We start from the raw sequence: 23,083 nt of genomic DNA, 5'->3' as shown, positions 1-23,083 counted from the left end.
AGGTCCTTGTTGTTTATCCATTCTTTTCTTTTTTAATAAACGTATTTATTTATTTATTTATTTTTAGCTGCATTGGGTCTTCATTGCTGCGCGCGGGTTTTCTCTAGTTGCGGCAAGCAGGGGCTACTCTTCCTTGCAATGCGTGGGCTTCTCATTGCGGTGGCTTCTCTTGTTGTGGAGCACGGGCTCTAGGCGCGTGGGCTTCAGTAGTTGTGGCACATGGGCTCAGTAGTTGTGGCTTGCAGGCTCTAGAGCACAGGCTCAGTAGTTGTGGTGCACAGGCTTAGTTGCTCTGCAACATGTGGGATCTTCCTGGACCAGGGCTCGAACCCATGTGTCCTGCATTGGCAGGCGGTGCACAGTTCTGGCTACAGGTGATTCATACACTCCCTGACTTCTCCGGGAAGCAGACACATAAATAGATATTTGCAGTTCAGTTTGTTCGAGGTGCTGAGACAGCCAAGGAGGGGGTGCTCACTCTCCAGTCATCTGAGGGATGTCCAGAAGCTTTCGCGGAGGAGGGACATCCCACCTGGGTTGGAAAGATGCACAGAAGTTCACCAGGTGGGCAGGGGTGGGGACGTGGGGAAGTGCATCCTAAACATGCACAGAAACCACAGGGGCATGAAAGCATGTGTTCAAGCGGCTGTGAGTCAAGTATAGGTGGGAGCCATACCTCCCCCGTGGTCCCCTGCGGGGGGTGAGGTGCCCCCCGTCGCCTCTCTGTCTCCTTCCAGCTTCTTCAGTGCTCCTTATACTCCTGCCTCCCCTTGCTGTTCCAGAAAAACCTAAGCATGCTTCTGTTCTTGGTGGAGGGGAGCCCTCTTTCTAGACCACTCTGACCCTAGACGTTCTCATGGCTTTGCACGCATTTCATTCCAGTCTTGATCAGATATTAGCTCCCAGAGAGCCTTTCTTGACCACTGTCTAAAACGGTGTCCCTGTCGCTCTCCATTCTCTTACTCTCCTCATTTTTTCTGTTTAGCACTTCTCACTAGCTAACATATGCATATCTGGGTGTTTGTTTATTGTATGTCTCCCATCACTAAAATGTAAGCACCATGAAGACTGGGACTCTGACTGTCTTACTCTGTGTTATCCCTTTCATCTAAAACAGTGTCTGGCACAACAGAGCAGGGACTTGGGGTTGAATGAATCTTAGTTGAAGGGAAAGCGATGGGAGATTCAAATGGAGAGGCTGGTAGGGGTCAGATGATGGGAGGCCTTACAGGCCACGTGAAGGAGGAAGGACTCGCCCTGCTGGTCAGGAGCCCCAGCAGAGTGTGAGGCATAGCAGTGACTTGATCGCATTTGGGTTCTAGAAAGATCACTCTGGGTGCTGTGTAGAAGAGATAAGAACAGATGTGGAGATCCCAGTCAGGAGGGCAGTTCTGTAATGCAGCTGAGATGAAAAGGGCCTGGCTCTTGGTATCCCTGTGGCTTCTGGGATGCAGAACAACTTGGAGAAGAAACTCAGCATGGCTGACAGAGATGCCTGCATGTGCCCTGGCTGGTTTCTCGGACCTTCTCACGGGCTGTAGGAGTCTGTTGCCTTAGGTCTGCCCACCATAACTCTTGGGTTAAAGCTCTCTGTTGCCCTCTTTAATAATTCTTACGCCCTTTACCCATGATACTGGCTGGAATGCTATTTTGAAGGCTGCACCTGACCTCATCTCCTGTTATCTCCTCCATGACCACGTTGCCCAGAACATCTTCTCTATTTTACCCCTTATGTTCGTCACCACCCCCCTTTAAAAATTATTCCCAATAGTTTTTTTTTTTTTTTTTTTTTTTTTTGCGGTACGCGGGCCTCTCACTTTTGTGGCCTCTCCCGTTGCGGAGCACAGGCTCCGGACGCGCAGGCCCAGCCGCCATGGCTCACGGGCCCAGCCGCTCCACGGCATGTGGGATCTTCCCAGACTGGGGCACGAACCCACGTTCCCTGCATCGGCAGGCGGACTCTCAACCACTGTGCCACCAGGGAAGCCCCCAATAGTTTTTATTGTGCTCGAAATCTATAACATCCAAGCCTTTTCTTAGAATTATTGTTAATACTTATTTCTTGCTTACTTGTTTTTCGCCTTTCATTGTCTTTGGTGTGGCATGGAGATTTAAAAACATAGCTTCTTTCTTTTCTGCCTACTATAGTTGATAGAGACGGACTTCCTGGAAGTGATTTTTTTAGGTGGGAGAGTGGAATGTAGGAGTTGTGTCACACCTTGAGTGCGCTAGCATGCAGGGGTTGCTGGGATGTCAGCAGCATTCACGGGGTCCTTGGGTGGGCTTAGGCCGTCCTTTTCTTCATCCCTTCCTGGCTCGGCCATTGAAGGGGAGTGAGGTCTGTGTGTGAGTGAGGGGGGACCCAGGTGGGTGTGAGTACACGTGGGGTGTGGAGTGTGTTCCCAGGTGAGAAAGAGCGAGGAAGAGGAAGGAATGGGTTGAAGTGGATGAGAGAGGAAGAGTGTGTGGGCGTGGGAGTGGGGTAGGGCGTGGCTCAGGTAACATTTTGCCCTAGAGGCCCAGGGGGACCAGAACTCATCCCCGGTCCCCCAGCTGCTGGATCTGTGGGCCACAGACTCATTCCAAACTCCACTGCCTGGAGGGATAGATACCACCCGCTCTGGTTTCGCTCAGGGTCTGGGGTGGCCCAGCCTGCAGGTGAGGACACCAGTGATGGTGGCTGGGAGGCAGAGGAGGCAAGCGGAGTTTGACGGGAGCTGATCAAATAGTCGCCTTAATTGGTTTAGCTGTTTGTAAGCCTAAATAAGTCAGCAATTACAGAATATGACCGGGTATAATTACGGAGTATTTATTGACAATTGTATCACATGGTGTTGTTTTTCTTTTATTGGCTTCCATTCACATGGCAGAAAATATGATCACTGACAGCTCCCACAGTTTTTTGTCACAGGTCCAGCTTGAAGAGAGAATAATTTCTCTTTCCAGATTCCTGAAGAAGGAATTTGGGGTCTGCTGGGGTCAGGAATCGACTTGGGACCATTCTGCATGGGCCAGGGGTGGGCAGGCCATGTCGGCGTGGCTGTTGGGGTCCAGTCCTGTGGGTCAGATCAGAGCTGCTGCCAGGAGGAAGCTGGTAAGCTGGGAAGGCAGTGCACCAGACGTCCACACCATATATGTTCCATTTCATAGACGAGCCTCTTGCTCTGTGTCATGTTATGTTTCTCACCATGTGTGTGTGTCAGTGTGATCCATGTCTTTGAAACTTGACTTAAACTCTTGTTTCCTAGGTGGTGGAACCCACTTCACTCCTCCGGGTCCTTCATTCTGCCTCAAGATGCGTACACTGTTGATACTATATTTATTTGCTTTCTAATCCATATTTTATATTTCCAAATAGAGATAAAAGATAAAGATCTTAAGGATAAAAGTCTCATGCCTTCTCACTTAATGCTGAGTTTGATTTCTTGAAAGAGCAGCTCCCTGTCTTTACCCCTCAGCACCACAGACTCCTTAACAGAAGGTGTGGCCATCTGCACTCTCACACCAGTGTTAAGCCTTCAGCCTCTTCCCTGTTCTGCTTGCCTTTTTGGCCCAAAAAGCCTGTCTGCCAAGCCTTTTTTAAAATCTTCCTTCTCCGCCTGCAGCCTCTGGGGCTCCACCTTCTCCCCTCGCTCCGCCTCCTAGATGGCTTCCCCAGGCTCCTTTGCTGGCTGCTCTTCCTTCGCCAGGCTGTTCATCTTCATGGCCCCTGGTTCAGTGAATGCTCCCACTTCTGGCCTCTTAACTGGGCTCCTTCGCTCCAGCCTGGGCTGCCAGCAGCAGGCTAGCCACAGACCACGAAACTCATGGACCCACGACTCCTACAAACTTGTGGCTCTCAGCAGCTCTCCGGCAGTCCCCTTCTCGCTGTCGTAGTCATTTTGGCTCAGGACATTCATTGCTTTAGGAAGTTGCTTCTTCTGTGTTTTTTTTTTTTGTGTGTGTGTGTTGTTTTTTTTTTTTAGCTTTAGGAAGTTTTTAACCCTCATTGAGTAAGAAGTAATTCCATCGTCCCCGGCATGCACATGTGCCCTCACACTCACAATGGCCAGGTCCCATCTGTCACACTTCTGGAATGCATTGCTTTCACACTGCCCCCGTTCATGCTTTCATTCTTTGTCCTCTGAGCTGTTGTAATAGCTTCCTTAACTAGTCGGCTGGGCTCTAGCCTCTGATCACCCCTGTCCTTCTCCAGAATGGCCTCCAGAGCCAGGGATGCAGAACAGGTCTGATCACCTCACACCCATCTTCGCTGCCCTTGTCTTGCCCATCTAATAAAGTACCTGTGCAGTATGACATTTGGACCACTGCAAAATGATCACTACGATCACTTACTGAGTACTGTTCGAGGCCAGACCTGTGCCAAGTGCAGTCAGACACACTTTATAGGAGCAACAGCCTTGCAGGGTGTAGAGAGCAGTTCATCCATTTTGTCAATGAGACAACCAACTCAGACATGAGATGGGCCTGCCCTAGACCTTGAGCTGTCTCCTCCATCAGGGGCGCCTTTACATCTTAGTCTACACCCTGCTGTCATCCTAGGAAGGGGGTACCTCTTCTCCTTCCTAGCTAGTAATAATCGTCTTCAGGCTTAGCCCGGGGATACTGCTGCCTCCAGGGGAGACTGCTGCCTCCAGGAAGCCCTCCCTACAGCCAGTCATTATTGGTCTTTCTTTCTCCCCAAATTGTAACTCGCAGCTCTTTTCTGGTCATCCAGTCATTGGGCCTCGGTTTATGTTATGATTGGTCCTTTGCACGCCTTCCTCCCTGGCTTATTCACTCTTTGGTGGAGTGGGATGGAGTCTCTTCTCCCTTGTTTGTGCGTCACTTGTAGTGTGCCCATGCTCTGCACACCACAGGACACAGGAAGGCTGAAGTCGCTTGCAGAGAATTTACCCGAAAGAAGCGTGGAGAGTGGTGCCGTGTGGTTCTTTATAGCACAGCGCAGTTCTTTTGTTGGCCTGAGGCTTGTTTTCTTATGCCTGTGCAAACACGACTTTGAGGTTAACATGTAGCATCCAGCTCTTTTGTAGTTCAATCCAGTGGACTCTTCTAGAAGTGCTCCTCCCAGCCCTTTCACATTGCGCTCGATGCAGGTCCTCAGGGCACCCCTGGGCTCCCAGTTTCCAGGAGCGGGCGTGGGTGTATTTAGGGAAGATACCTGGGAACTAAAGAAGACAGGCCTTGTGATCACATGGCCAGGCCTCCTAGGAGAAGAGAAAGTGATGCTGGGCCAGGCCTCAGGGGATCGGGAAGGTCACTGAGAGTCAGATAATGGTGTCCTCCACCTTACAGGATGTCTGTGCCCCTGCAGCTAGATAGCAGCCCCCCTCCAGCACTCTGTGTCCTGCCACCTTGGTCACTCGGTTCCTCTCGGTCTCAACTTCTCTTTGTGTCTTGGGTCACATGCCCCAAGAGGGCATCTTTGGTGGAGTCTCCCTCCCCCATCGTTGGCCAGTGCTCTCACATCAGGCCTCCCTATAGACTGCAGGTCTGGTGGTCAAGTGCCATTGAAGAGGATGTGGCCACCTATTCAGGAGGAATTGCCAAGAGCCACTCTTCTCAACAGGGTCCTGTGGGAGCATCGGAGAAGTGAATGCTTGCCAACCTGCCCCATACAAAGTGTTGTGCTTCTTCCTGTGGGGCATATAAAGATGGAGAGGACTCTGTCCCTGTACATGTAGAGTACATGCAGATCTGTAACTGTGCTACCAGGGACACATCTACTGTTCATAGACGTATACGCTTCCTTTATACACGGATAACTTGTGTGATCAGAGCTGTGCTTTCCAGATCAGAGCTACACATCAACCTGATTTAATCCTTATTTAACTTGAGTTACACCTTCTGACCTAATTTTCTGTTAAATAAAATATGGGGGTTGGGGGTGGGGTGTGGGTGGGTTAAGATCAATAGCACAGCTGCGTGTTGACTCAGATGCACTGCTGAATGCAGTTTGGAAACCTAACTTTTATCATTTCTATCAAGTCTTCGGTAAAGAGTCTGTTCATTGAAATGTGATTCTCCAAAATTGCAATAATAAAAATATGATTTTTAATAATTATTTTGTAACCCCTAGTCTGTATTATATATATCCAATCCCTACTCCCCACCCCCTGCTCTGCCAGTTTTATATTGTTTTCTTTCTTTCCATGAGTTACTGTGAACCGTTTTTTTTTGAGAGGAGGGAAGAATTGATTTTTTTTTTTCTTTTAGAAATTTTGGGATTTCTTTAATCAAAATGACACCAGTGACCCGACCAGGGATACGTGCGTGATCCTTACAGTGGAAGGGCGAACATTTCCAGTGGATATCTTTTATCTACAAAGGTTTGATGATCCTTGCATTTTTAATGAGGGCGATTAGAAAACTAGGCCTGTTCTGTGGGAGGAGAAGCAATTGCATCTGCTTGAGGCTCTGAGGGCGAGGTGCCAGACTGCTGAGGAGGGGCGGGCGTGTTTTGCACCTCCCATCATTGATAGGGTGTTGTGGAACCCTGCTCAGTATCACTGCTGGATTTAGTTTAAACTCTCCATACTGATGTGCAGGTTTCTCTGACTCTGTGGTCCCTGGGCTCAGCTGGCAAGAGCAAAATGGTAACAGTGTCGCAGGGAGGAGGGTTCTATAGTTGTCAGAACTGGGCTTTACAAGACTGTCTGTCAGCTTGGGCAGTATTAGTGATTTGAATCATTTGGTTCTCAGCTCTTTACATCTTAGCAAGAAGGCCTGGTTGCCATTTTCAGGAGGAGCCTCCTTGGACAGGAAGGAGTCGTCCTAGTTCCTACCCCTAGTCACTGGACAGACAAAGACCAGGAGCCTGGACCAGTGGCAGATGAATCCAGAGAGTTGTGGGCTTGACTTCTGAGTGGTTCTAGAGGGACAGGACACCCATTAGCTCTTGTCAGACATGCTGCCAGTGGTCAGGAGGGGAAATAGAGTGTGGGATTCAGCACTGGGACCATAGATCCAGTTTCCCTGGCCAGGCCTCCTTGCATGCTAAAGGTAGGACATCTATTTGCATGGGTTTATTGCTTTTATGTCTCTGCAAATAAAGCCAAAGATCGTAGTTTACATATAATTACGGATTGTTTTTGAATGTCGCATTTAAAAAAAGAAGAAAAAAGAATGAATGTTTATTTTATCAATAATTATTCATATATTGATTACCTGCTGGGCAGGCCCAAACTAACTTTCACGAGGCTTCGCTGCCAGATTACTAGGGTAATTGATCTATAATTAATGAGCATATTCTAGTGATGAATTTATCTCACACATCTTTTCAGTCCTGTTCCAGATTATATCAAATCAACTGTAGAAACTGTGATGAAAATTCACCAGACAGAGGGAGATGGAGACATATTAGCATTTCTCACTGGCCAGGTAATTCCATCGGACCTTTTCTCTGTGGTGAACAGACACGTTAAGGCAGCACCAGAATTTATACGGAGGCCTGTTACTTTACGTAGCCACTGATTTCATGTTTTATTGTATTTTGTGGTTACTTGATTGCATAAATAATTGTATAGTTTGATGTCATTCATCTATTAACTCAATTGCCAGAGAGTCATTACTTCCTGCCTCTTCTGTCTGCAGAGGGTTAAATGTATTTTAAATTTATTAGCTAATTCCAGAGTAAATTAGAGAGTTCAATGGGCCGTTTTGATACCAGAATTGAATACTGTATGAGGTACATTTTGTGCATCCTTGTTGTTGCTGCAGCCCCTTTTCCCAATGATACCTTTGCAGCTCATCCTGGAGGGGTCACGTAGGCACATCACTGGAAAAACAACTGAACAAGCCCAAATGCTCACTCAAGGTTGTAGCTCTGTTCAGAACTACCTTCTAGTTGTAATCATTTCCACTGTCAAACGTTTTCCATGGCTCAGCAATCTTTTCTAGGGAAAGCTTGTAGTGATTCTGTATGCCATAGCTTGTCCATACGTATGCCACGCTGTTTGCCACAGAGCATAAAAAAAACTCAGTAAAAGTCATAGTTTTGGTATATCAGGAATTCTTCTGTTGACTGCAGATAGTGTAGATTTCAGTGATTAACCTGACGGTTGCAAATTTTCACCCCCATCGGCACCATTGTTCGGTAGCATTTGATTAAATACCACCCCAGCGTGGAACTTGATGGCTCTGACAGTCATGAATCTGACCACATTTAAAATCCTCATCCCAACTTTCATTTTCTTGCAGTATGATAAAATGACATGCTTCAAATTGATCTCATTTTCTTTGGTTCCTGGTTCGACGATTTTAGGAAGAGGTAGAAACTGTTGTGTCTATGCTGATTGAGCAGGCTCGAGCACTGGGTCGGACTGGGATGAAGAGACACCTCCGGGTTCTCCCCATGTATGCGGGACTGCCTTCCTTTGAGCAAATGAAAGTGTTTGAAAGGGTGTCACGCACTGTCAGAAAGGTGAGACTAACCCGAGGACCAAGGAGTATAATCACGTTGGTGCTCCTTTGCTATCCACTAGAAAGATTTATTTTATTAAAAAAAATTTTTTTTATTGAAGTAGAGTTGATTTACAATGTTGTGCCCGTCTCTGCTGTAACAGCGAAGTGACTCAGCCACACACATACTTACATTCTTTTTTACATTCTTTTCCATTATGGTTTATCCCAGGAGACTGGATACAGTTCCCTGTGCTATGCATTAGGACCTTGTTGTTTATCCCTTCTAAATGTAATAGTTTGTATCTACCAACCCCAAACTCCCAGTCCATCCCTCTCCCTCCCCCCACCCCCTTGGCAACCACAAGTCTGTTCTCTCTGTCTGTGAGTCTGTTTCTGTTTTGTAGGTAGTTTCATTTGTGCCATATTTTAGATTCCACATATAAGTGATATCATACGGTATTTGTCTTTCTGACTGACTTCACTTAGTATGATAATCTCAAGTTGCATCCATGTTGCTGCAGATGGCATTATTTCACTCTTTTTAATGGCTGAGTAGTATTCCATTGTATATATGTACCACATCTTCTTTATTCATACATCTGTCGATGGACATTTAGGTTGTTTCCATGTTTTGGCTGTTGTGAACAGTGCTGCTGTGAACATAGGGGTGCATGTGTCTTTTTGAATTACAGTTTTGTCCGGGTATGTGGAAAGATTTATTTTAAATTGAAGTAAAATTTGCTAAATAGGAAGGTCTCTTTAAGAACTTAAAGTCCATGTTTCTGTGCAGCAGATCTAAAAGCGCACAGTAAATAACGCGTTGCAAAGATTTCTAAACCTGCCCCACAGAAGATTTAGTACTTATCAGAGTAGGTGACTTCTCTTTGCTTCTTTTCTTCCTGCCTAGTCTTTCCCCGTCTGGTTTAAAGGACTGTCTTGGTGGATCCTGGTCAGTCAAGAACACTAGATTAGTTTCTGCAGAATGGTTTCTAAACCATTTGTTTGAAGCATCAGTTTTCCTGTAGAGCCAAGTTTGAGTCAGTTAATTCAAGGTGTGGCTTAAACATCCTTGGCCTTGAAATTGGGGTGGGGAAGGGTGTGGTGAGAAGCATGGGTTTAAAGGAGCCAGTAGGCAGCCAGTCTGCCTCCTGTTCATCGCCTCCCTGGGCCTTGCTCTGTTTTCCCTTCCGTCAGATGAGGAAGGTACAGAACTGGCCCGAAGTCAGCTTAGAGTAGCTCTTTATCAGCAGGTGGCAGAGAACACAGTAAGTGAGGGATGACAGGTCTGAGGATCCCCTCCCAACTTCAGGCCACTTGCAAGAGGGCACCCTGCCTCCTGGCCATTGGGACGGAGCAGCTCAAGTCTGTCCAGTCAAACGTGACCTGCAGCCAACTAGTCAGGAGGTCTGGGTTACCGTGTGCCGTGGGATGAGTTACTCAACCCTGAGGCCCAGTTTTCTCAGCTGTAAAGCATGAATAGCAGTAACTTTTAGATAGATAGTTTTATAGCATAAAATCCTGACTCTAGTATGTAAAAATGGTAGGAAGGGGCTTCCCTGGTGGCGCAGTGGTTGAGAGTCCGCCTGCCGATGCAGGGGACATGGGTTTGTGCCCGGGTCCGGGAAGATCCCACATGCCGCGGAGCGGCTGGGCCCGTGAGCCATGGCTGCTGAGCCTGCGTGTCCGGAGCCTGTGCTCCGCAACGGGAGAGGCCACAACAGTGAGAGGCCCGCGTACAGCAAAAAAAAAAAAATGGTAGGAAGATGTTTTATAAAACAATCGATGTGAAAGTGCCCGAAAAATGTTCTAAGTGCTATCTGTTCATGTCTCCTGCTGCTTCATACCTTCCAGGGGCAGCGCCCAGTGCCCTTAGAATAAAATGCAAACCCCTCACGTGGCCCAGGGACTGTGCATGATCTGGTCCCTGCCTCCCTCCTGAGTTCGTCTTGTATTTATTTACTCTGGTCTCTGGCTGCATAGGCTGTTTCTGCTTCCTCTGCCTGGATCCCTGTAGGGCTGGCTGCTGCTTATTACTCAGGTCTTAGCCCAAAATCTTCTTTTAGAGAGGTTTTCCCTGGCCGTCTAACCTGAAGTAGCACTCCATTATTATAATATATGATGTATACATTGAATGCTACATAATATTAGAGTAGTACCCTGTTGCATTTTCTTCCCAGTCACTCTCTTGTTTATGTTCATTATTTCTCTACCCAAACCCTCATACTGGAATGTAGACTCTTGTCCATCATACATTCCTGGCAGCTTGGAGAGTGCCTGGCAACGTGCAGACCCTCAGAAAGCAGTTAGAATGTGAGTGAGCAAATGACTAGACATGTACAAGGTGGTGATTTACTTAAGTTGTACAAAAGGTAGAAACTAACATTTGTTGACTGTTACTCTGGGCCAAGTACTCCAGGTACCAGGCTGTAATCACTTCATGTATAGTTCACATTTAATCCCCTTAAGGACCCTGGGAGAGGGTAAATATTATTATGGAGACGAGGAAACATGCTCAGGAGGTGAAGTAATTTGTTCAAGGTCCCACACTTAGGGAGAATTCAAACCCAGGGTACCCTGACCCTAAAACTCATCATGCTCTATCCAGGATACCAAACTGCCTCTCACAGGTTCTGCACTGTCAGAAATATCTTAAAATCTTTTAGGATTTTGATTAGTTTATTCTGAGTGAAAAGAACCAAATAACTTTTACCCTTACTTTCCTTCCTGTGGGGAGCCTAGGTGATAGTGGCCACCAATGTAGCAGAGACCTCCATCACAATCAGCGGGATTGTGTATGTGATTGACTGTGGCTTTGTGAAACTCCGAGCCTACAACCCCAGGACAGCTATTGAGTGCTTGGTGGTGGTCCCAGTGTCCCAGGCATCAGCCAGCCAGCGAGCAGGACGTGGTGGCCGCAGCCGCTCAGGAAAATGTTACCGCCTTTATACAGGTAAGTTTGGCTTTTTTTTTTTTTTTAAAGGGTTTTGACTTTCTAATACTCAGCCTGGGCATCAGAGAATATTACAGATATCTACCATAATAGGCAAAACTTAACATAAGATCCAGACTTCCCTCACAAGGCCCTCGGTGATCTGGCCTCCACCGCCTTCCTCACTCCAAATGTGGCGCTTCTTTGCTACTGCTCCCTGCTGGCCAAAGCTGGACCACGAATCACCAGTTATCTGACATCTCCTTTCTAACCTAACGTCTGTTCCTCAGCCTCTCTGTAGCCGTGTGACGTGCAGCTTGAGCCCTGCGGCTCAGGTCCTGACTTTCTTACCTCTCCCTTAGCTTCATGCATGTGACGTGTAGCTTGGGCCCTGCGCCTCAGGTCCTGTCTCTCTTACCTCTCCCTTAGCTTCGTGTGCCATTTTCTTGTTCTGGGATCCTGGAATCCTGTGGGTCCTCGCATTGGGTTCCATCTTTTTTTTTTTTTAATGTTTATTTATTTACTTTCTTATTAGTCATCCATTTTATACACATCATTGTACACATGTCAGTCCCAATCTCCCAGTTCATCCCACCACCACCACCACCACCCCCGCCGCTGGGTTCCATCTTTACCTCTGGTTCAGAGCATCTTTGCAGAGCTAAACTGGCAGGATCTCTCCTGAGGCTCATTGATAGAAAGCAATTAGTTGGTCAACTCCTGCTCTGTGCATGCTAGGCTCTGAGGGAGCAAAATGAAATGACAATAAAGACTGTCCCAGCTCATAAGGAGCTTTCTCTCCAGCTAGATGAAGCCTTACCTGCAGAAAATGATGTCCCCAAAGCTGTTCTTTCCTTCTTTGTATTTCTCTTTTGTGGGCAATGGTATCAAGGTTTCTCTCAATTGTCCAGACTTAATTTTCAAATCGTTTTTAACTCTCTCTTCTGTCCAATATCCATCTGCAGTCGTGTACCAGATCCGGGGGGTTTTACCACTTAGCTCTTCTTTGCTTTCCGGTTACCGTCATCCTTGTTCAGTCCTTGACATCATTTATTCTTTTAGCAAATGTTTACAGAGCACCTGCTCTGTGCCATGCATGGAGACAAGGCTTGGAAATCTAGGGCCAGGTGAGACACGGTCTGTGGCCACGTGGCTGACAGCTTGGTGGTGGAGACAGGCTCATGAACAGATCAGCATATTATGGTGTGATAGGGTCACCTTAATGGAATGAGCCTTGGAAGCAGAGAGCAGGGAGTTATCCTGTTGGAGAGGGCTCCACAGTCAGTAATTGAGCCCAATCTTATTGGCAGCCCAGTAGTTAATCCAGGTGAAGGGATAGCAGTGGAGATTAGATTCCAGCGCACCAGGCAGAGGGAGTGGAATGTACCAGTACTTGGAGGGGAGGAAGGGGGTAAGGAGGATTCATGGGAGGGAGGGGGAAGGCAGAGCCTGAAACCAGAGAGGTGAGGGTCTTCTACTGAAGGTGCTAAGGAGGAATGACGGAAGTGCAAAGAGGAGAACCAGGGCTTAAAGACGAACTGAAATACGGGGAGGAGGAAGTTTTAAGAAAACAAACAAACAAAAAATTTATTAAGGTGAAATTTACATACACGAAATTAACCATTTTAACTTGAACAGTTCAGTGGCATTTATTATGGTTCACAGTGTGCAACCACCACCTTTATCTAGTTTCAAAACATTTTCACCACTCCAAAGCAAAACTCCTAACCCATTAAGCAGTTTTTCCTCCATTTCTCCCTGCCCCCAGCCGCTGACAACCACCAACCAACAGTCTTTGTTCTTTCTTTCTGGATTGACAGTTGGCCCTCCGTATCTGCAGATTCAACCAACTACAGATTGAAAATATTTGGGAAGAAAATCCCAGAAAGTTCCAGAAAGCAAAACTTGAATTTGCCCGCACACCAGCAACTGTTCACATGGGGTTTACATTGTGTTAGGTACTATAAGTAATCTAGAGATGATTTAAAGTATTCAGGAGGATGTGTGTAGGTTATATGCAAATACCATGCCATTTTATATAAGGGACTTGAGCATCCCCAGATTTTGGTGTCTGCAGTGGGGGAGAGGGATGTCCTGGTACCAATCTCCTGTGGATACCAAGGGAAGACTGTATCTGTTTTGGATATTTCATATAAATTAAATCATATAATGTGATGTTTTGTGTCTGGTTTCTTTCATTCAGTGTAATGTTTTCCAGGTTCATTTACATTGTATTAGTACTTCATTCCTTTTTGTGGCTGAATAATATTCTGTTGTATGGATGTACCACAATTCGTTTATTCATTAGTTGATGGTTGCTTCCACCTTTTGGCTGTTGTGGGTAGTGCTGCTATGAACAAGCATGTATGTGTACTTGTTTGAGTACCTGTTTTTAATTCCTTTGGGTATACACCTAGGAGTGGAATTGCAGGGTCATATGGTAATTCTTTGTTTAACTTGAGGAACTCAGGTTACTTTTAAAGAGGAAATGGCCAGCATCATCTCATGCTCCAAAGAAATCGAACAGTAGACTGTGGACTAAAGATTGGCAAGTGGCTTTGGTTAAAAGGTCACTGGAGTCCTTAGCATGAGCAGTTTTAGTGGAGGTGAGGTTGAGGAGAGGCCACGTAATGGGCTACGTTAGATCCAGCCTCTAGGCTTTCTCCGCTAGCCTGCTTCCAGAAAACGCAGCTCTGAGCAGGGTGCTACCTGCTCAGACCCTTAACAGTTTCCCAGGGCCTTACGGGACTATTTCTAGCTTGTCTTCTCCTGTTGTCCACCAGCACCTACCCTACACTGCATCCCTGCTGAGCTGCACTCTTCTTGGACATACCTTCTGTTTTCCCACATCCACCTCTCAAACCTTTGGTACCTTTCCATGGGCTGTTTCCTCTGCCCAACAGATCCTCCTTATCCTTGAAATCCTCCCTCACATGTCAGTGCCCTCAAATGCCTTCTCCCACCAGCTGTCCTTCCTTCTTCCCTCTGCCTCCATTTCTCTTTGGGAGGACCCCTCACTGGGACCTAGCCTGTTCCTCCTCTTGGTCCCAGGCCCCTTTGAATCACTGAAACTTCTCAAGAGCCATTGGCCTACAGCTCCTGCAGCTCTTGGCCCAATGCCTTGTGTACTTGAGTTCTCAGTAGAGTTTAACTGAGTGTCAATGAACTCTTAGGAAGCACCTACTTCCTGTGAGCGTCTTCTCAGCAGGATCGTCCTCTTATCTGATAACTTTGTTTCTGCCTTGGTCAGCAGTGTGCTTGGAAAATGCGGTTATCCTACCAAAAGGCTATCCCCCAAACACTCTTGCAACTTGAAGGGAATATCCCATTTGGAACTTCCTGCTGTTGCCTGTTACCCAGAACCTTCCAAGTAGACCCAAGCATTTGGCAATTTGTATCAGTCAGTTCACAGAGTATTTATTGTCTGTTTTCTCAAATTAAAGCTTTCTGAAGTCCTTCAGTGGTGGTGCTATTTCTTCATGACACCTTTTGTTTTGTTCTGATTTTTTTTCTCTAGTTAACTGAAGATTTATGATCTGAATGGAAGTTGAGCCACCATTGTGTGAAAGAGGGTGTGCACAGTTAAAGTGTTGACTGATGTGGGAGGACTGTGTATATAATCCTCCTCTATGTGATCCTTAAGCTTTCTGAATATACACAAAAAGGATTTAATCTCTTCCTACCTGTCTTTTCCCCATGCTTTTTTTTTTTTTTTTTTTTTGCGGTACGTGGGCCTCTCCCGTTGCGGAGCACAGGCTCCGGACGCGCAGGCTCAGCGGCCATGGCTCACGGGCCCAGCCGCTCCGCGGCATGTGGGATCTTCCTGGACCGGGGCACGAACCCGTGTCCCCTGCATCGGCAGGCGGACTCTCAAGCAGTGCGCCGCCAGGGAAGCCCTCCCCACCCTTTTTATGTAGCTTTTATAAAAAGGCTTCCCAGAGCCTCTTTCCTTCCTCTCCCCTCTCCTGCCCCTCCCATCTTGGCACCTCTGAACCTGATGGTGCTTTTTCCTCAAAAGGTGTTTGAGGACACCTTTTGTTCCTGATGGTGCATGTAAGCATTCATTAATCTGTTTGGGGCAGCATCAGATTCTGGGAGTGATGTGTGTGCCTGGCTCAATTTAGAAAGTTAGATTTGGACAAATTTTGCTGTTTACAAGGTTTGGTCATGTTTTTATATTTTGGAGATACTTTGCTTGTGTTCTGGTTATATTTGGTGATTTATCTTGAAACAGTTCTTTGCTCTTATGTGTAGTTCTGGCCTGCTTAACGTACTCCATCCCAAGCAGAGGGAATGGCAATTGGCCACCCATAGTGATTCAGCAAATACTTGTTGCTTTGATTTAATGTTTTGCTAACAAGAAGCACATTTTATTTTAATTAATTAATTAATTTTTGGCTGCATGGGGTCTTCGTTGCTGCGTCCGGACTTTCTCTAGTTGTGGCGAGCGGGGGCTACTCTTCGTGGCGGTGCACGGGCTTCTCGTTGTGGTGGCTTATCTTTTGCGGAGCATGGGCTCTAGGCACGCCAGCTTCCATAGTTGTGGCATGCGGGCTCAGTAGTTGTGGCTCGTGGGCTCTAGAGCGCAGGCTCAGTAGTTGTGGTGCATGGGCTTAGTTGCTCCGCGGCATGTGGGATCTTCCCGGACCAGGGCTTGAACCCGTGTCCCCTGCATAGGCAGGCAGATTCTTAACCACTGCGCCACCAGGGAAGTCCAAGAAGCACATTTTAAAAAGCATTCTAAAGTAAAAGGAGAAACTTTTATAAAGATATATTGTTCAAATGTATTAATCTAAGGTATTTAAAAAAATAGAAGGATCTTTCCTAAACAGGAAACAACTTTATATCACAATATCATATGCATCTGAGCCTAGGCTCCTAGAGCCTCTCATTAAAGTTAGAGAAGGAGAACTGTTCCTTTGGCATAATGATTGCATTTGATTGTGACATTTGATCTCAAACAGTTCTCTTTTCTTATCCTTAGAGGAAGCCTTTGACCAGCTGCCTCAATCCACCGTTCCTGAGATGCAGCGGAGCAATCTGGCCCCTGTCATCCTGCAGCTGAAAGCACTGGGGATCGACAACGTTCTCAGGTTCCACTTCATGTCGGTAAGTCCTGCCTTCTGTCTGTCTGGGAGGCCAGAGTGCTCCCAGGGGAGTGTCAGGACATTGATACAGAGCGTGCTGCCTTTCTGGGTTTTTTCACTTAGCTCGTGTGTTGTGTGCAGGGTTCAAGGGAATATAGCCAGACAAGGCTGACACAATTCTGTTCTTGTCTGTTGGGGGAGAGAGACAAGTAAGTGGGTAATGACAGTGCCTGGGCCCTGTACTCTGAGAGACAAAGGAAAGGCCCGCAGCCCAGTTAGTCATGTCTGAGGTGAGACCTGAAACCCAAGTGGGATCTCAGCAGGTCGGGAGAGGTGGAGTTATCCAGGGCAGGAGTGTGTGTGTAGGCCTAGGTGCCCAAATGTCATGATTGGGGGAGCCAAGAGGGCTCTGGTAGAGCTGCAGGGAAAGTCCCTATGGCTGATTGCATTTCTGATTATTTCCCAAGGTCAGTTTCCAGGAGTAGGATTATTGGGTCAGAGGGCCATGGTCATTTCATAGATCCTTGATAGAAGGCTGAATTCCTTTACAGGTATAAACTCCAGCAGTGCATGAATGCCTGACTCACTGTACCCCTATCATGCCATGTTATTTTCTTTTAGAGTTTTGCTAATTTGATTTGGTGGGGGGAAGGAGGAAAAATATTATCTGTATCTTTTTTGATTTCTCATAAGATTAAAAAAAAATTATTGGCCACTTTATATTTCTTCTGAAATATAAGAAGAAATCGACATAATCTTATCTAACAGATAATCCATTTATCTGTTAGAATTAGTGTTTATTAGTGATTAAGAGTCCGTTAACTATTAAACACATTAACCTTTGTCTATAGTATTTCTTGCAAAGTTCTTCTGATTGTATTGTATTTTATTGTTTGTTTATGTGCAGCCATTTAAGCAAAGATAGTAATATCTTTCCATCTTTACCGCTGTGATTTCTTCTGTTACTCTTGTGCTTATGAAGCATTTCCCCATATCTAGGTCAGTTAATAAATATTCACTCATGTTTTCTTCTTGAATTTTTATGATTTCAAAGCTTGCATTTTTAACTCCTTATTATATCCCAACTCTGTTGGTATATGATGTGTAACAAGGCTAGATTCCTGGGTGCTAAAGTCCCTAATGTACCATGTCATGATAAACTAGGCAAATGAAAGAAGAGAATATAACAATATCATCTGCTCTCCCAAAGAAAACATACTTATTTCTCATAAGTATGGAGAAAATATACGCTTTGAATGTTGGTATATAGTACAAGAAATTATACAGAAAGGTGAACAGCATATGCAAATCAAAAGCTTATGAAAAGCTCCACATCTCAGATTAAAGGAAAACATAAGGGCAAAAAGGACAGATCAGTGTCTCAAAAACTATAGAGTTTTCAAACGTCCTTGTGAATACATCGAATACTCACTAAAGAAAAAGCTAAAGGAAAGGGAACAGCACAAATAGTAACTAACGTTAGAACATGTTTGGCTTCTCTAGGAGAGATAAATGCAAGTTGAAATAGCTGTACCACTGTACATTAATTGAATGATCAAACATAAGGAAAAATGGTAAAATCCGAAGCTGACACAGTTTGGGGAAAGTGGTTTTATATTCTGTTTCAGTCCTCATGGAGGACTTTCTGACATTATTTTATGAGCTGTAGAAATGCCTGGTATTTCTTCTCAGGGAATTTTCTCCTGAAAAAAATAATTCAAAAGAAACAAAGAACTTACATGTAGGATAATGTTTATAGTATCATTTTATATTAAATTAAAAATATAATAACGGAAATCATAAACTTTCAGACAACTGAAAAATGAGGAAAATACATATACACTCATCTTCATATATTGCCTTCTGGTTATTTCCTCCTGAAATCGTGTTTTTTCACAGTTGAAATCACAGGATACATATAATTTTGTATATTTAGCAGTGATGATTACAGAAGCAAAGAACTAAAAGAACTCAACTACCCAGTAGTAAGAAAGTTGCTTATTTCACAGTGTATGACCTTGTCAGAATAGTATGCAGTTGTCCCAGGGTATTTGCTGTGAAGTGTCCATGGGTACAAGAAACAGAGGGAACAGGAAAGCAGGCAGTGAGAAAAACAAGCTAAAATTATACACACACAGTCCTTCCAACTACATTAAAACAGCGTTTGCATATGGTCCCGAATCAGATGAGGCCATAGAGAAATACTAGTAAATGTGTGTTGAGGTGAGAATACTCTGGATGTGATTGGAGAAGGGGGTGGGTAAAAGTGTGGGTTGTTTTGATTGATGATGAATTCAAAGAGCAGAATTCATTGGGCTTGCTGATTGACTGGAAACAGGGCCAAGGATTGAAAGGAGTCGAAGAGAGCCTGTTTTGTTCTGTAATTATTCAGAACCACATTCAGTGCTTGAGCTATCCATTATTCATGTAATCTCAGTGTAATAAAAGATCCCAGAGGGGTTAAGCTCCTCTATTTAGGTGCTGTGTGTATGTTGCCTGTTTGTAAAGTAGGATGTTGTGGGCACTGAGGAAAGGCTAGTGAATCAATTATATGATTTAGTCAACAGCGATTTGTTGAATCCCCAGTGTATAGTGAATCAGGTCTCGTTCCTACCCTCATCTGTGTGTGCATGCAGTCAGCACAACTTTGAGAAGTACAGCTCTGTTCCTTGGCAGTCAGTGGGTGGGGTAGAGTGGAAAGAATGAGACCTGAATTCAGTCTCTGACTTTGCCACCAACTGCCTCTAGGATCTTGTTCAAATGTCTTTTACTTTTTGTTATTCACTTTCCTCATCTGTAAAATTGAACTAAAACAGCGTGATACTTAAAATACATTTGTTGTGAATGCATTTGAGAAAAAAAAACTACGCAGTTTGCAAAAGGACTATAATTTCATTATGTGGCTTATAGATGAAATAATTCAGAGGACGATAGTAATGATGCTTGGTACTCAGTAGACGCCAGTAAAGGCGCGTGGAAGGAAAGAACATAGTAAGGATCCAGAGACTCAGACTGAAGGTCACAATATCAGCTTTGCTTAGCTCCAAATTGTCTGGCATTCTCTTTTCAGGAATTCAAATTTAACCGATGTCAGTTGCCCCCTATAGGCAGGGCCTGGGGCAGGGCTGTGGGTGATGCAAAGATGAATCATCCACCACTACTGCAGTATCATGGGGCTTCTTAGAAGGCTGAGACACGAAGTAAAAACTAGAGATGTTTGATGAAAGCTTAGGGAAAGCAAAGAGGTAGTTCAAGGTAAGAACCCATCGCTTCTGATGGAGGGGAGCATGAGGGAAAGCTTCAAAGGAAATGTTTAGCCAAGCTGAGATTAAAGACCAAATAGTACTAAGGGTGCTGAGAGGGAGAGGAAGGACATTTCAAGAGTAGAAGCATGGAGGTTGGGAAGTCTCGGGCATGTTAGAGAGAAGAGTGGATTGAGCAGGAAAGTCACATTATTATGGCTGTTACCTGATGAAGTTAACTTAGGAGGGTTTTTATGTTTTTTACAGCCCCCTCCAGCACAGTCGATGGTTCAGGCGTTGGAGTTACTCTATGCTCTGGGAGGTATGCCTGTCTCTTATTCTGTGTTTTCTTATCTGTTTATTAATATGTGATATTAGTTAGGTTGTATTCACGCTAGGGCTCTTAGTATCTTCAAGGCTGGGATTGATTCTCCCTATATGTATGGTCCTCTTAGTGACACGTAAGCTCATCCAAATAAGAAGGTGGGATGGTGATTAATGAAGTCCAGTCGTGACAATGAATTTATAAAGCCTGTGTCAGTACGTCAGAAGCTATTAATAACCATCGCCACAGCTACACTTCCAAGAGACATCTGGAAGATTCTCTACCAGTATTTCACATGTTACCTCTCTGCGCCTTTTCCTCTGTCCCTCGACCCCATTCTGAAATCTGGCCCTGTGTTCTCTCCCTAACTCCCCTTCCTTCCACTCCTGGAGTTCCCTGTGGAGAATCGGGTAGAATACCAGGCTGTGGTATTGTTTGGGCAAGGAAACACCATGTTATGGAGGAACTTCTATTCTCTTGTTTGAAAATGTGGTATTTACCTTAAGATAGAGAAAACTGTGGCCTGAATTTACCTCTTCAGGAAGTTTGTGTCTTTTCTGTGAATGTTGCCTCAGGTGAATATAATATCCAGTTCAGTATTAAATTTCAGTGGAGGTTTTGTTCTTTGAGATTCTTTCTTTCTCTCTTTTTTTTTTTTTGGTTCTCAACATCTTTATTGAAGTATAATTCATATGCTGTAAAATTTACCCATTTAAAATGTACAGTTCAGTGCTTTTTAGTATATTTACAGGGTTGTGCAACCATCACTACAAGTTTAGAACATTTAGAACATTTTCATCACCCAAAAAAGAAACCCTGAACCCAATAGCCCTCCCTCCCCATTCCCTCTCCCCCATCCCAGCCTAGGCAACCGCTAATATACTTCCTATCTCTATAGATTTGCCTATTCTGGACATTTCATATAAATGGAATCACATAGTATGTGGTCTTTTGTGATTGGCTTTTTTCATTCAGCATGATGTTTTCAAGATTTATCTATGTTGTAGCAGTATTGATACTTCATTTCTTTTTATTGCCGAATAATATTCCATTGTATCGATATACCACTTATTATTCTTATTCATTTATCAGTTGATGAACATTTAGATTGTTTCCCCTTTTTGACTAATATAAATAATGCTGCTGTAAGTATCCACGTACAAGTTTTTGGTGGACCTTCTACCAGCAGTGTGTGAGGGTTCCAGTTTCTCCACGTAATGACGGGTTGCCCATGCTTGTTATTATCTGTTTTATGTACTGTCGCCATCCTGGTGGGTATGAAGTGGTGTCTCGCCATTTTGGTTTGTATTTCCCTAATGACTGATGATGCTGAGTACTTTTTCGTATGCTTATTGGCTATTTGTATATCTTTTTTGGAGAAATGTCTATTCAAATCCTTTGTTCATTTTTACTTGGGGTGTTGTCTTTTTATTATCGAGTTGGAGGAGTTCTTTATATATACTGGATACACGTTTCTTATCAGATCTGTGATTGTAAATATTCCTCCCATTCTGTGGGTTGGCTTTTCACTTTCTTGATGGTATTGTTGGTAATACAAAAGTTTTAAGTTTTTATGTGGTTCTGTTTATGTATTTTTTCTTTCATTGCTTGTGCTTTTGGTGTCTTACCTAAGAAATCATTTCCTAATCCTTGGGCATGAAGATCTCTCCTAGGTTTTCTTTGAAGAGTTTTTGTAGTTTCAGTTCTTATGTTTAGTAGGTCTGTGATCCATTTTGAGTTAATTTTTTTGTATAGGGTGAGGTAGGGGTCCGTCTTCATTATATTTATGATACCTTCCTGTGAAGGAATAGCCAACTATTGATTAAAAAAAATCTTCAATGATTTAAAAGGCCTTTAGGGTCTATATCACATCAGCCCTGAGTGAGCATACGCCAGAAAAGGTTTCCATCCTCTGTTCTCAAGCATGTGATAGGAACTTGAAAGCAAAGTCTCCTGGGATAATCTGAAATGTGTATGAGAGAATATCCACTATTTAGAAGTTTTTCATTTGGACTGATTTTCCTCCAAACAGAATGAAATTTAAAATATTTAAAATGTCTTCACTGATCTAACTAAGCTGGAAAAGGTAGAGGGGAACACCCAACTTAAATTTATTTATAAGCTGAATTATCACCTTCAAAGAGATGATTATATGGGAACAGAAGAGAAATGACCTTTTCTGTCTTGCCCTGAGGTCTGCAGCAGGTGTTTTAATGCTCCATCTTGGGAATAGTCTAAACCATAGTAAAACGAGAGTCTCTATCTTGGGAATCCACTACCTCAAAATTGGCTATTGGTAAAGAGGCAAGGAGGGATGTGAGGAATTGAAGGAGTCAGCCCAGTTCAGCAAACAGCCCAGGAGGCAGTTGGATAAACAGTTCTGGTGTTGGCACCAAAGAGAGAGCCGGGCGTGTGTTTAGACTCAGTCATCAGCTTTGTAATTGCTCACAAATTTCTGAGAGGCCTGGGACATCTGTGGCCTCTCAGAAAAAGGTCCAGAGGTGATGCAGAGAACAGCAGGAGAGGTGGCAGAGAAGCAGGGGAGTGGGGAATCATGGAAGCTGGGGAAGAGTGTTTCTAAGGAGCTGTGGTCAGCAGAGTCAAAGGCTGCTGGGGACCCTAAGGAAAGTGCCCTTTGTGTTTGGCACTGTCTGGTTGTCGGTCCCTTGGAAAGAGCAGTCTCTGGGGAGGAGTGGGACCAGGGGAGGGTGGGGGCAGGAGGAGGCTGTGAGGCCATTTCCTTATAATTAAGTCCTTGCATAGAGGCCATCAGAAGGATCAGTTTTTCAAAATTGAGCATTCAAGAGCGCTGAGGAACTCTTTTCTTCTTTTATTGTAACAGCACTCTGGGTCAGGTTGAGGTTGGATACCTTTGTTTAGCATACATCATCTTTTATTCTCCCAACAACTGTGTATCTTCCAGCACCATGGTACATGCCTTCTGCTTTTTGTTGCTGTTCTTACGGCAGGGCTGGACAAAGACTGTCGCCTAACTGAGCCGCTTGGCATGAGGATAGCAGAGTTTCCTTTGAATCCCATGTTTGCAAAAATGCTGCTTGAATCAGGTAGGTGGAGACCAACAGTCCTCAATGATTTT

At 44.7% G+C, this 23,083-nt stretch overlaps 1 protein-coding gene across 4 annotated transcripts in view; it reads left to right on the top strand.

Annotated features, from left to right (window-relative positions):
- Positions 1-23,083, top strand: part of DHX35 (DEAH-box helicase 35) — a 70,125-nt gene that overhangs the window by 29,109 nt on the left and 17,933 nt on the right. For 3 of the 4 annotated variants that reach the window (XM_027078306.1, XM_027078308.1, XM_027078305.1), the window contains exons 9-15: positions 6,217-6,329; positions 7,284-7,380; positions 8,264-8,422; positions 11,143-11,353; positions 16,317-16,441; positions 19,929-19,983; positions 22,956-23,051. In XM_027078306.1, the coding sequence (XP_026934107.1) occupies positions 6,217-6,329; positions 7,284-7,380; positions 8,264-8,422; positions 11,143-11,353; positions 16,317-16,441; positions 19,929-19,983; positions 22,956-23,051 (856 nt within the window). The remainder of the gene's footprint in view (positions 1-6,216; positions 6,330-7,283; positions 7,381-8,263; positions 8,423-11,142; positions 11,354-16,316; positions 16,442-19,928; positions 19,984-22,955; positions 23,052-23,083) is intronic. The other variant, XM_027078307.1, reaches the window with a different exon arrangement.

Source organism: Aethalodelphis obliquidens, unplaced genomic scaffold (genome assembly GCF_003676395.1).
Source record: "Aethalodelphis obliquidens isolate GAN/ISIS:26980383/991018 unplaced genomic scaffold, ASM367639v1 scaffold42, whole genome shotgun sequence".
In the NCBI taxonomy this organism is placed as follows: Eukaryota; Metazoa; Chordata; class Mammalia; order Artiodactyla; family Delphinidae; genus Aethalodelphis; species Aethalodelphis obliquidens.
The sequence above is the reverse complement of the archived record's forward strand: the minus strand, read 5'-3'. Positions and strand labels throughout refer to the sequence as shown.